Genomic DNA, 14,203 nt, shown 5'->3' with positions numbered 1-14,203 from the left:
CTCTTTGGCTGGACGTTAAAAAAGAAAACTTCACTGCATGATTTACCTCCAGGCTTATTGCAATTTGTAAAAATCATTGTTTTTTGATTGTTTCAGTACAAATCTAAGACACTTAGCTAGCTATGGCAAAAAAAAAACAATATTTAAAGGGGAACAGACACATTAAAGGCTGTTTAATGTCAGAATTTTCTTCTAGGAAAACACTTTACAAGATGTAGAAGTGTGTCTGTGGGGAATGTATTCCAATCTATCCCAAAGTTGTTCAAAAAAGTTAAGGTCAGGGCTCTGTACAGTTGTTCCAGAGCAAACTAGTCAAACCATGTTCCGAAATTGTATGATTTATTCCATCAATATGATTTTATATACCTTAGTATTAGTAATGTATAAAACACCTAAACAATCATTGGGATAATTGTTTTTTTTTTTACTTTTAGTCATATAATGTGAATAACCTAACCTGTAGTTTAAGAGGCATAAACTACATTACAGAAGGTTGACAATTGATTATTAGATTAGACATGCAGTCTAAAAAACAGTCGAGTTTATCTGCTTTTGATCTAGTCAGTAATGTCATTGATACATTTTCTTTAGCTGGTGTCTTATTGATGGTTTGAAGAAAATAATATAGAATTTTATTAAAGCTCTAACATTAAACAGCCTTCAAACCAAACGCTTCCCCTAAATGTAGAACTGCAAATAGCAATTACCAACAAAAATGAAACTTTAAGTGGCCAATCAGTTGCAACATAGACAAAAATATCCAACCACACCGCAAAGGTATGTAAGCTTAGTAAACCAAAGAAAATCTCTCATCTTCCACTCCAACGCCACGCCAATGAGAGACGACATTCATTAATGCTGTTGGCAAATGAGAAACCTGAGGTAGGTCTGAAAGCAGCATGGCGCTTGTGTTTTCCCTGATCGCCATCCTGTTTCACTGTGCACCATTCAATCAGAGCTCTCTGGAGGTGAGGTGATGTGGCTAAGCACTTCTTCTCCTGCCGTTGAGGCCTGCGTTTCCTGAGATCCCGGCGAAGCCTGCTGTGCCTTGATTGGACAGTTGGCTACCATGTGGGACATGCTTTGGCAGAAATGGCACTTCTTGGGCTGAGGGGGAAGCTGGCATTCCTTGGCGTGATGGTCTGGACCGCCGCAGTTATAACACCTAGAATGATAAAAATGTTAAATTGATATATATTTCAACATCAATTACAATGTTTTAATACATTTATGCAAATTATGCATTTTTGAAACTAGTAAGACAGATACTTTGAATTAGGTACAATCAATTTTGAGTCTGTCATTAGTCATACTGCCACTGGAGGGCGATACAGTTTGGCATTTGTGACCACACAACATTGGAATCGAGTATTAGGAATTCCTAGCCACAAGCTTTTAGGCTGACTGTATATAGTATTGCCAAAACATCAGGATAAACCATGTACCTATCTCTTTTAATCACTTCCACATCAAGCTATCTGAAAATGTACAAAACCCTGGTGTCCTCCAGACACTTTTATCCAAAGCAGCTTACATAAACTGAAACACCTGTCATTTTAGTGTGGGAGGTTTCATGGCTAAATTGGACCAGTCTGGTGGCCAATCTTCATTAATTGCACATTGCACCAGTAAGAGCAGAGTGTGAAGGTTCAATTAGCAGGGTAAGAGCACAGTTTTGCTCAAAATATTGCAATGCACACAACATTATGGGTGACATACCAGAGTTCAAAAGAGGACAAATTGTTGGTGCACGTCTTGCTGGCGCATCTGTGACCAAGACAGCAAGTCTTTGTGATGTATCAAGAGCCACGGTATCCAGGGTAATGTCAGCATACCACCAAGAAGGACAAACCACATCCAACAGGATTAACTGTGGACGCAAGAGGAAGCTGTCTGAAAGGGATGTTCGGGTGCTAACCCGTATTGTATCCAAAAAAACATAAAACCACGGCTGCCCAAATCACGGCAGAATTAAATGTGCACCTCAACTCTCCTGTTTCCACCAGAACTGTCCGTCGGGAGCTCCACAGGGTCAATATACACGGCCGGGCTGCTATAGCCAAACCTTTGGTCACTCGTGCCAATGCCAAACGTCGGTTTCAATGGTGCAAGGAGCGCAAATCTTGGGCTGTGGACAATGTGAAACATGTATTGTTCTCTGATGAGTCCACCTTTACTGTTTTCCCCACATCCGGGAGAGTTACGGTGTGGAGAAGCCCCAAAGAAGCGTACCACCCAGACTGTTGCATGCCCAGAGTGAAGCATGGGGGTGGATCAGTGATGGTTTGGGCTGCCATATCATGGCATTCCCTTGGCCCAATACTTGTGCTAGATGGACGCGTCACTGCCAAGGACTACCGAACCATTCTGGAGGACCATGTGCATCCAATGGTTCAAACATTGTATCCTGAAGGCGGTGCCGTGTATCAGGATGACAGTGCACCAATACACACAGCAAGACTGGTGAAAGATTGGTTTGATGAACATGAAAGTGAAGTTGAACATCTCCCATGGCCTGCACAGTCACCAGATCTAAATATTATTGAGCCACTTTGGGGTGTTTTGGAGAAGCGAGTCAGGAAACGTTTTCCTCCACCAGCATCACGTAGTGACCTGGCCACTATCCTGCAAGAAGAATGGCTTAAAATCCCTCTGACCACTGTGCAGGACTTGTATATGTCATTTCCAAGACGAATTGACGCTGTATTGGCCGCAAAAGGAGGCCCTACACCATACTAATAAATTATTGTGGTCTAAAACCAGGTGTTTCAGTTTCATTGTCCAACCCCTGTATGTGACCATACACTGTCTAAAATATTGAGGGTTAAAGACCTTTTTCAAGGGCCCAACATTGGCAAACTGGCAGATGTGAGGATTAAACCAGCACACTTTATATTATGATGTGCCAGTACCACAGTGCCAGCTATCACTATTCTTCTCAGCTTGTGTTGCTAACCTGACCTGATAAACATGATTCTACTATACCACATCATAAAGATTCAACTTTTAATCTCTATAAAAACCATTCCGATTATTATCTAATCTCTCGTCATTTCAAAGCTGGACTGCTTTAACGTCCTCCTGTCAGATCTTCTCATATCCACCGTGAGACATCTGCAACCGATACAAAATACAGTCTTCAATCAGCCCAAACACTGCCACATCACCCCACTGCTGCGCTCTCTGCACCGGTCTCCTGTAGCTGCATTAATTCCATTTTAAACAATGTTGCTTACCTACAAAGCCAAAAATGGACCAGCCACAACCTGTACCCTTTAAGTACAAGTACCCTTTAAGCCACAAGACTGGCTTGTCTTGTTCTACCCATTAGAACTCTAGAAAGACAAGTCAAGGCTCTCTCTGTACTAGCACCAAGGTGGTAGAATGCACTTCCACTACGTTTGAACATCTGAGTCTCTCGCTGTCTTCAAAAGATGACTAAAGACCTACCTCATTCCTAAGTAACCTTATATTTACTGGTGTTCACACAAACATTCTGCTCTACCTGTGTCAGTGTTCAAACGGGATTCCAGCAGATGTGTGTTCCTAGACTCTTGCACCAGAGCAAAGCAATATAAGCACCTATATAAGTTGCATTGGATAATGGCATCTGCTAAAATCTGAATATGTACATGTAATGGAAATATTAACAACATTAAAGGAAAGTATATGTGGTGGGGAGCTAGATTCTGGGGGGTAGGAGGCTGGTTATTCTCAGGCAGTGCCTGAGACACACGATTGGCTACATATGTGAAGGTCGGCCAAAGTAATGCGATGGATTGGTGCTCTGTCCAGGGTGTTACAGCCTTGCATCCAGTGTTTCCTAATGGAAGTGGACCTGCTGTGACCCTGACCAGGATAAAGCGTACACTTGGCTGTTATAGCTGCAAAAAGATGGAGTTAACTCTATATAATGGAAGCACACAATAAGGTGCCCACATACTTTTGGCCATATCTAATATATTGCTTTTAATTTCTGATCCTTTCACTTTGGTTCTCCAGGTCCCAGCCCCCACACACACACCAGCTATTGATCGGCTTGCGGTGGACAGGCGGTTGGATGCAGAGGAGGGAACGGGCATCTCTTTGGCTCTTTGTTGTAAAACAGTGGTGTGGCCTTTCACCTCTAACCCCTGATCTCTATCACCCAACCCCCATCCGGATCACTGGCATCGCAGCCCAAGGTTGCCATGGGAACTGTCACCCATGACCTTTTGAAGGCATCTACATCTGTTATTAATTAAATAGACAGGATCTGATCTTCGATGTGTGCCCACTCTCGCAATGACTGTGTCAATAACTCTCAGCGGGAGAAGGTACACACAGCATAGTAGATATAATGGCACTTATCAAACATGCATTCCAGTAGGAAGTGGGTAACACGTGACACGCTATGCAGACAATTCTCTGGAATGAAGTATGAAATGTACACCTGACCAAAAGCATGTGGACATCCTTCTTAGGAATTAATTTAGATGTTCGAGCCACATTCATTGCTAAAAACAATATCTTCTATCTTTGTGGTAACAGTTTGGTGAAGGTCCTTTCCTTTCCCAGCATGACTGTGCAACTGTGCACAAATCAAGGTCAACAAACAAAGGCATGACTGGTGATTTTGGTCTTGAGAACCTTCAATGGCCTACAAACCTGACCTCAGCCTGAATGAATACCTTTGGGATGAATTGGAACACTGATTGTGAGCCATGTGTCTGACCTTACTATTGCTTTTCTGACTCTATATGCACAAATCCTCATAGATGCATCCCAAAATGTGGAAATCTTTTCCAGAAAAACGGATCCCATTACTACAGCAATCCCCATGGTTTTGGAATGAGACGTCTCGCAGGCTTCTGTTGAGGTATCTACATACTTTTGGCCATATGATAAGATTTGAAAGTCCAAAGCAAGTAGTCTGACAGACCTTATCAATGCAGAATCTCTTCAAAACCTACAGGCTTCTAGATGGACTAAGGTGGCCATTCCAAAAGCTTGATTCTTTGATCAGTATACCATGTTTTGGATCAATGTCCTAATATTTTCAGATATTCATATTTAAATGTGATAAAATTATCAAATACTCAAACAAATGATGTGGACTCATGATATGTGGATGCATGATATAGATTCTCTTCAAGCCTCCTGATTGTCTGCTCTTGTAGCATCAGTGGTCAGTGGTAATGTTATTCAGAGCAAGATCAAAACAACAAAAGCACATTTTAGGCTAAGAAGGTGTCAACCGACTCAATCCTGCTGCCTGAATCACAAACTGAACACCAGCCCCACTGCAGCATGAACTGGGGGTGGATGGTGTACCTTATCTACGGGTCGAGCTGAGCTCCTAGGATTTTAAACAACCTATTGATCCAGGTCAGTCACGACAATGGGGGATGGGTTCCATTATTCGCTACTTTTGCTCACACCTAAGACAACGCTTGTTTTCCAACAGTGAACAGAATTTCAGGTTGCTCACCCTCTTTTCTGCTACTGGTTACCATAACATGTCGATGTTCAGTTCCAGTGTGCATTTGTTTATCTGGTAGTTTATTAAATGTGCAATATGTAACTATTATTTGAAGTTGCATTATTAAGTTACTAGCACAAAACAATGCAAAGCCACTGAGTCTGCTTCAGTACAAATCTTTTGGGCTTGTATGTCATCTGTATTACTGAGTGATGACATACCAGACACTACAGAATAATATTTAAATGTGTATTTATTTGCAACCTGTAACCATCAGATCTTTAAAAGAATCAGCGATACGCTATGTGAGCAAAATTATCGGAACATGATTGAGCTCAGGTGTTTTAGCCTGCGTCAATTCCAAATCTCTAAATCCCCCAAAGGGTATCCAACAGACTTAATTTCACGGGCCTGTAATTTGATAAAAGCAATTGACCAAAATGGCTAAGGCTTGTCCTAAACACAAAAGTCTTTTCAGTGTAGCTGATGGCGACTGGTTGCAACTCATTCTGCTAATACACTGCATCAAAGTTTCTGTATTTATAATTACATACCATAATAATCAATACCAACCCTATTAAACTACACAGGAAAACGAAAGAACCAGCCACGGTTACTCACCGGTCGCCTTTAGAGCGGCGTTTCTGTGCACCTTTGGGTCTTTTCTCACTGCCCGTGCATGGCGCTCCACCAGGACCCGTTACTCGCAGAGACTCCAGGCCCTTTGATGACTTCTTAAAGCTGAACTCGACTGGTTCCCCCTCTTTTAAACTTCGGAATCCCTCCATGTAAAGTTTGCTCTGTTGGGCAGTTAACACACAGTAAGCTCATGTAGTAAAATCAGAACATGCATCAAATGATATAGCCAGATAAATACACATGTTATTAGGTACACCAGTATACCTGCCCGTCATGTGACAGCAGAACAGCACATAAAATAATTCAGGTAATGTTTACATCATACATTAGAACTGTAGCACTGTTGTCTGAGCCACGCTGGCTGGTTAAATTATATTTAAAAAAAATTAAAAAGCTGCTGGTTTACTGAGTTTTGCATACACAGGAGTCTCCAGACACACAGAATAATATGAAAAACAAAAACATCCAGTGAGTGGAAGTTTTGCAGGCAAAACTTCCCTTGTTAAGGTCAAATAAGTGGCTACGATAAGTGAAACGTAATATTAAACCTTGTGGCAGATGAGAAATTTAGGAATTTAAAACTATGGAACCTGAGCATTAAAAATAAAAATGTTGTCTGATCTGGACACAGCCTGTCTTGTAGTTCATGCTGGTAGTAGTGGTGGACTAATGGTGTAAGAAATGGTTTCTTTGCACAGATTTGGCCCCTCAAAATCAAATATCTGAGAATTGTTGCTGACCATAAGCAGCCCTTTATGACCGTAATTTACCACGTTATAAAAGCTACTTCCATTCACCTGAGTGACACAGCAGTCTATCACACTAGCTTTCCACTCCAGAGATCTGGGTAAGAATCTTAGCTGTGCTATCATCTGGCCACGTATCTACACAGACTTGGGGTCACATTAATGGATTGGCACCCTATCAAAGGTATTCCCGCCTTGCATCCAGTGTTTCCTGGACCCTGTCACGACCCAGACAATGATTTAGCAGCTGATGAAATTAAAATGACTTCTTTTACCATGATAATGCACCATTAAAAAAAACGAAGAAGTTGAATGTAGGTGACTAAGGAGCAGTTTAATTCTGATTGCTTACTGTCTCACCACTGTTTCTGCTGTTTCAGGTCATCTTGTAACAAGTGACTGCTGGCTTCTCTTTTACCTTTCTTATTATTAGTCTGAAAATATGTCATGAAATCTTGCATGGCTCACACGGCTGAGCTGACTGTCAATTGATATGTCAATTAATTTAATTTTGGTCAATTAATGCAGCTGCATGGAGTAAGTAAATTATGAGCACATGGGCCAGTTAGATTTTAGTGCACTGGGTCAGATGTCAGCTGAGAGAAGCTTTATTGACTTAATTTGTATGAGTAGAAAAAATATGTCTATATAGCAAAAATGGCACTCATAAACAGTACTACCTAGGGTGCACTGCGACACTCTTTTAAAAAAAACAGGGGCTAACCCTAACCACTTTTCCAGTTTTGACCATACAGTTTGATTTGGTAGCATGATATAAATCCTGGCCTTGGGAGTAGATGGGTCAAGTATCTTTGGTCTACAAAAATATTAGTATAGTTAAAATATTGCCTACTGGTTTCTGCTTTTGCATTCTCTTGCAGCCAGAGAACATCAGACCCTACAAAATGACTCCATCTGGTAAGATCCCACCCTGACCATCAATGGCAAGAGGATATTGGAGGTGAAAAAGAGGGGGAAGTGTGCATTCCTGAGATGGTTGCTCTACAGGGCATGTGAGGAGAAGGACTGAGAGGTCTACCTTAAAAACAAACACCCAGTCTCTTACTCATTGCAAGACAAACTGACCCTAGAACCTTGCAAATAAGCATCATTACCTTTTGTCCTTCCATGCTTAAGTTCTTGTGAAGAAAAAGCCATCATGGTACTTCTGGACATAATAGTGAAATGGAAAAGTGTTTGCTGCCCTCTTGATTTTTTTCACTAAATGGTTTCAGATCCTCAAGGGTCTGTCCAGGGTAATAAAGGTCCTCCACACCAAACTCATCAAACCCTGTTTTCATGAACCTCAAATCCTGCTCAGGGTCACGGTGGGTCTGATTCATTATACGGAACACAGGAAACACCCCGAACAGGTCACCAGTCCATTACAGGGCACCCAGACACACATTCACAACACACTTAAATTTAGGGCAATTTTTAGTAGCTCCACTTGGTCTGACTGCATGTCCTTGGACTTGTAGGAGGAATCCCGACCACCCAGAGAAAACCCACACATACACAAGGAGAACATGCAAATTCCACATAGAAAGGACCCTGCTGTGAGGTGACTACGCTTCCCACTGTGCCATCGCCACTAGTTTTGTTTGATAATTAGTAGTAGTGACTTCAGTGTTATTGGGAATAAAGGTTAGGAATTCAGGCCACTGCATATACCTATAGTAATCAAGCAATGTAGACGACTGTACCATCAATTACTAACATCAAAATTATTCACATTTTTCATTCAAGCAAACAATTGTGCCCTGCAGCTGTATTTTCTGCCTCCACTAACATGCCTGTTGTTAATTTGTTAGCGTTATGTGTCCTTGTGGAAGGTGAAAAGCCAGTGATGGGCCATTTTATGGCCACTGCCTGTCGTCAGGCTTAACCCGGACACCTCTCTCACGAGGAGGAGGGGGTGAAGTGAGAGGTCTTTTGAAGTGAGGGCAGTGGGAAAGGAATTCAATCCTGATTGCACGACAAGCTCCGCATTCTTCTTTTCCAACCCCCCACCAAGGTTTCCCGCTACTATCCCTCCATCCCTTCATCCTCTGACCTTTTACCCCCCCCCCCCCATGAAGGACTTTTTATGAATGAGTCCAGCTAACAAGAATTCACAATTTCCCCTCTATCCTCTCCCTTCCTAATAGTCCTTCGGTCTTTTCCATCTTTTTTCTTTATATTTCCCCCAAGACTATAGTACAGGCTTTGTTGCTTCTTTCACCCTTTTTGAATTACTTAATATCGCCTCCTCATCCCGAACCTAAACACACTCTCTTCATTCACTCATTTGTCGCTGAGTAACATCACAGCCAGCAGGATTTCCTCTCTCTGTGCTAACAATGGCAGGCATTGTCTTCCAAAACAAGCAGGTCCTCTAGCAAGACCCTACACTGAGTATGATTGATAACTGTCCAGCAAGCCCATCTCGAATCTGGCCTTGAGATGCTCAAAAACAAGCTGCAATATTGTAAAAGCTACTGAAGGTACTGAAGATGCCATGATGCACATCTAATCTTCTTAATATTGTCTGAGTTAAGGTCCAAGGTGTTAAACTGCTGAGCAATCAGTAGAACAGACTTGAAAAGCACTCAAGGGTCCTCACCGAATATGCAGATTTACACTGATTAAAGACAAAGACTCAGTCGACATCCAGCATATGTAAAATAGCAGCAGCAATGTGGCAGGGCATTTAAATGGGCTGTGTCTCTTTTACATGAATATAGCCCACTCAAAGATACGGCCTTTTTACAGTCCCTAGGTGTTAAGTTCGTCTGTACAAACAACTATAACTGGTAAGTACATGGAACAGTAGTCTTCTCACCAAGTCTGAAGGAAAACCCTAATTGTCAACTCTTACTGAAATAAAATAAGTGTCTTACATGGGATGGAAAAACTACCACTTGACTAACACCTCTGCCTTTAATTAGAAAAGCTGCATCTCTGTGCCTGGGCAGTGGAAGGTCACTGGTTAATGTACTGGACTAATCAGAAGGTTGCAGGTTTGAGCCCCTCTGTTGAGCCCCTAAGCAAAAATATTAGTATTGCATTGTATTTAGCCACAATTGGGAGTTAAATTTGTGACTGTCAACAATCAAGCAAGCCTTACATCATCTTGGGCTTAGAGCCTGCCATGCAGGAAAAGGGCTCCAGCCCTGAAATGGGCAAGCTGAAGTTAAAGTGAAGTTTGTTGTCAAGAACAAGTTATTAGGAAAGTTTTTGTTCAATTTGTTGGTTATTTTAGCTATAAATTCCTGTCAGCTCAAACCAGTCTGGCTATTCTAAGCTCACCTGTCCTACAATCAAGAATACCCGCCTGCAGACCCGCTGTTCACTGGATATCTTGTGGAATTCTGAGATCACTGGTTTCTCACATACTGAAATCAGCTCACCTGACGAAGTCACTCAGGTCATGTGACTGGCTGATTAGATAACTACATAAATGAGCAGGTATAAAGGTGAACTTTTCTGGAACCTTTTCCTGGAACCAAACATAAAACCAAAACATGATCCTTCGATGATGTCACTGTAAGGAACCTTTTAATCATCTTTGTTTCTGAGTTTTGTTTTCTTCTGAGTGTAAGAAAAATACTGGACCAATGTGTTGGACAAAACGTTAACTGTGGGAATGTCTTTCATAAGAATTGTGTTCCCTCCTTTAGCATCTATAACAAGGCATACTGAAGCACTTTCCCATGGCTTTCACTAGTGGCTTGGTGGTCTAAACCTACTTTTAACTATCTATTTATGCATTTCTGCTTTTTCTCCCAATCTAGTTTGTTTATTAGGATTTTAACATCATGTTTTACACTTTGTTTACATTCATGACAGGAACAGTAGTTACACATTACACAAGGTTCATTAATTCACACAAGGTTATATCTAACATAGTCTTGGACAAATTAGTATCTCCAATTCACCTCACTTGCATGTCTTTGGATTGTGGGAGGAAAACCGGAGCACCCGGAGTAAACCCACGCAAACACGGGGAGAACATGCAAACTCCACACAGAAAGGACCTGGACCGTCCCACCTGGGGATTGAACCCAGGACCTTCTTGCTGTAAGGCGACAGTGCTACCCCAATCTAGTGTCCAGTTCTCTGATTGTAATCTTCTCTGTCACCATTCCACATTCCCTCTGACAAAGACAACGTCGACGTCTACTGTATTTCACCCACTGTAACAAGAGTCCTAAAGAGAGACATAAAGTGTACAAAGAGTTGCACACTGCTATCTGTGAATCATCCATCTCTCAAGAATGTGCCTTGCCCAGCCATCGGAGACCACAAGTACAGCATCAATAAAGAAACCACAACTGAGATTTAACTTAAAGCCTGTCTATTTTCTTGAACACCTAAATAAAAGTCATCAATTTAAAGCCTTTTTTTTTACAAAAAAACAAGTAAATTAAATATGATGTGAACACCCCATTTCAAAACTGTAAGCAATATTAAAGAGTTGCCATCCTCCCTGCAGCTATAACAGTCTCTTGGTAAGCTTTCTGTAAGATTTTAAAGTGTGTCTGTGGAAATGCATATTTTTCAGTCAAAAAAAAGCATTTATGAGTTTTAGAACAACTTTTGGATGAGAAAGCCTGGCAACATAAGCAATGTTTTAATTCATCCAACACTGGAGTTGGGGTTTGGGGCTCTATGCAGGCCCTTACAGTTCATCTTCACTAAAATTACCAATTTATCTTTATGGATCTTACTTTGTCAGCCAGAGTCATGCTGGAATAGGAATGGGTTTTACTTACACTGATGCCCCAAAGTTGGAAGATTACGTGTATGTATGTCATACAGTGCATTTATCTTGGCTCCAGCTTTAGTATTTATGGTATCTAATAACCAGTACAAGGTCTGGTGGTTGAAGAACCCTGATCTAATACATACTAGGACAATTATTTTGCATTATTACGTCACTACTTCATGTGATTTACATTTTCAGCATTTAGCAGACGCCTTTATCCAAAGCGACTAACAGTACAGTTACAGTATACAATCTGAGCAATTTACATTTACATTTTCAGCATTTGGCAGACGCTTTTATCCAAAGCGACTTACAGTTATGACTGAACACAAATTTTGAGCAATTGACGGTTAAGGGCCTTGCTCAAGGGCCCAACAGCAGCAACCTGGCAGTGGTGAGGCTTGAACCAGCAACCTTTTAATTACTAGTCCAGTACTCTAACCACTAGACTACGGCGTGATCATGAACTAAACCTAAATTAATCTGGAATGCAACATCTACCCATTCAGCATAAGATGACTCGCCACAGGTCTTTCGGGACATCTCAGTAAAATTCTTATAGAATCGAGTCCCAAAAGAACTCCCATATAAAGTTTAGGGTACCTATGTTACCAATGCCTCAGTAGGTCAACACCACCGCACTGTCTCACCTGATGGACGAAGACATCGACGGGCGGGTCGAGCGCTGCACCTTCCCTGCTCGTCATGGACAGGAAGCCGAAACCCATGCGCACATTGAACCACTTGCACACGCCGCTACCGGAGAACGAGACCGGATCTTCCTCGGAGCTCTGAGCCTCTTCCTCCTCAGTCTTTGCACAGCCCCCTTAAGTGGAGAAAATCAAGAAAGCAAAAGGAGCAGATTAATTGGAGAACAGAAATGCGCACGGAATGCGGTTTTACGCTGGTTTGCGTTGCGCTCGTCGGCCGGAGCTTTTATGCGCCGTTCACAACCCGATATGTATGCAAATTGTAGAAAAGGGGGGTTGTGAATGAGCACAAAATAAAAATTTCCATTTTATTACGTGTTTAGTCTATACTGTATATTAAAGCTGCAGTACGTAGTTTTGATAGCAGCATTGAACAATGCTGGACACCAGTTTTCAGTATCAGCTGCAATGTACCTTGGAAAACGTAGTGATTTTTCTAAGGTTTATTAATACACACTTATTCACTCCTTGGATGCATTTAATTTCATCTATTACATGTGGACTAAAAGTTTTCTGGGGACCATTAATGGTTTCTTACATAACCCTTTTATTCCATTAAGTTTTTGTTCTCCACAGATTTGTCCACATCATGTAACTGGTGGGAAGTGAACACATAGAACCTAATATGGTTTTACTCAAAATAACCTTTTCTAGTCTCATTTTGCACCAAATACAGACCTGTGATTATGGGCTGTTAATGAGTATTTTAGGATTTCAACTTCCAGGCTGCAGATTGACTAATTGATCGACTAACTAACTAATTTACCTGATTTTTTTATGCCTAATATTTTCCCATGAGTTAAAGTTACAAACAGTTTCTTTAACTGCAAATCTGAAAACTACACAGCACAATCGACGACCAACATTAGAAAGGATTCCAAACTTACAAAGGTTTTGAACTGCAGCTTTGAAAAAGAGCAGGAATTTACATTATATAAATATGTTAAACAAGGTACATCCCTTTTCCCTTTGTTGAGGGTACATACTTAAAAAGATAAACTTTTAGATTATCTAACACCATAACCAAGTGGGTAATCTACTAAACTAAATCTATCAACAAAAAACATAAAAAAGGAAAAATTCTATGTGCATCATATAAAATTGGACAGAAAAATAATGAATTGTTAAATGTTTAATGATTCGATTAAAATTAGTTTGTTACATAATATTACCCCATGTTTAAATTATAATCAGTTTAGTTCGGTGCAGGTATTTTATAACAATTAAAACGCTTATTAAATCAGCTCACCTGTATAATGATCATAAACTGATCCCATTTCGCCCATTTTCCGCGCTGGATTAAATCCCAATTATTCCTCAAAAAATTTGGTTTCCAATTTCCTCCTGTTTTGGCTCTCAGTACCTTCATGAAGATAAATATGAAACTACTCTTTCCCTGCACGAGTTCCCCAAATCTCCAGCAGTTTCCATTCCAGCATGAAGAAACAAAAGAAGTTTGGGGTATTTAGTACACAACAGCGTTAGGGCTTATGGGTAGCTCTTGTGTAAAAAGGTCCCCCCAAATCTAAAAGACAATGAAGGAAACCCAGCCCACCCAGTCCCCTTTATTTCCTCTTCCAACAGAGGCATCTGTAGACCACATTCATAAAATAACCCAAGAGTAGTTCATACCTTCAGCCATGTTTCACGGTAGATCCAGGATGCCCTTAATCTCCTCTTAATTTAGAATAAAACTTTAGATTAATATTAAAAAAAAATCTTAGGCGGTAATTCTCCTTAGATGGACCATGAAGCATAGGTACCATTTCATTGCTGGTCTTAACCCTAAACACCTCAGAAACCTCCCCCAACCCTTTTTGGTCAAATCCACGTGATGCTCAATTGCGATCGCCTGGCTGATAAATTGCGCATTCCGCTGTTATAGAAGCGATAGGTC

General features: G+C 41.0%; 1 protein-coding gene across 1 annotated transcript; it reads right to left on the bottom strand.

The window, feature by feature from the left end:
* Positions 1–948: 948 nt before the first annotated feature.
* Positions 949–13,948, bottom strand: lin28ab (lin-28 homolog Ab). The gene is made up of 4 exons (XM_062989913.1): positions 13,939–13,948; positions 12,247–12,422; positions 6,083–6,261; positions 949–1,165 (listed from the first exon to the last, which is right to left on the bottom strand). The coding sequence occupies exons 1-4, from the start codon at positions 13,946–13,948 to the stop codon at positions 949–951; spliced, it is 582 nt and encodes a 193-aa protein (XP_062845983.1).
* Between the last annotated feature and the right edge of the window lie 255 nt (positions 13,949–14,203).

Source organism: Trichomycterus rosablanca, chromosome 2, assembly GCF_030014385.1.
Source record: "Trichomycterus rosablanca isolate fTriRos1 chromosome 2, fTriRos1.hap1, whole genome shotgun sequence".
Classification (NCBI taxonomy): domain Eukaryota; kingdom Metazoa; phylum Chordata; class Actinopteri; order Siluriformes; family Trichomycteridae; genus Trichomycterus; species Trichomycterus rosablanca.
The sequence above is the reverse complement of the archived record's forward strand: the minus strand, read 5'-3'. Positions and strand labels throughout refer to the sequence as shown.

Bases quoted from the DNA above. Each gene is read 5' to 3' on its own strand.
- lin28ab (XM_062989913.1), bottom strand. The intron at 6,262-12,246 runs GTGAGACAGTGC...ACTGCCCAACAG, and splicing joins TCGATGTCTTCGTCCATCAG to AGCAAACTTTACATGGAGGG. The intron at 1,166-6,082 runs GTGAGTAACCGT...TTATCATTCTAG, and splicing joins CGCCGCTCTAAAGGCGACCG to GTGTTATAACTGCGGCGGTC.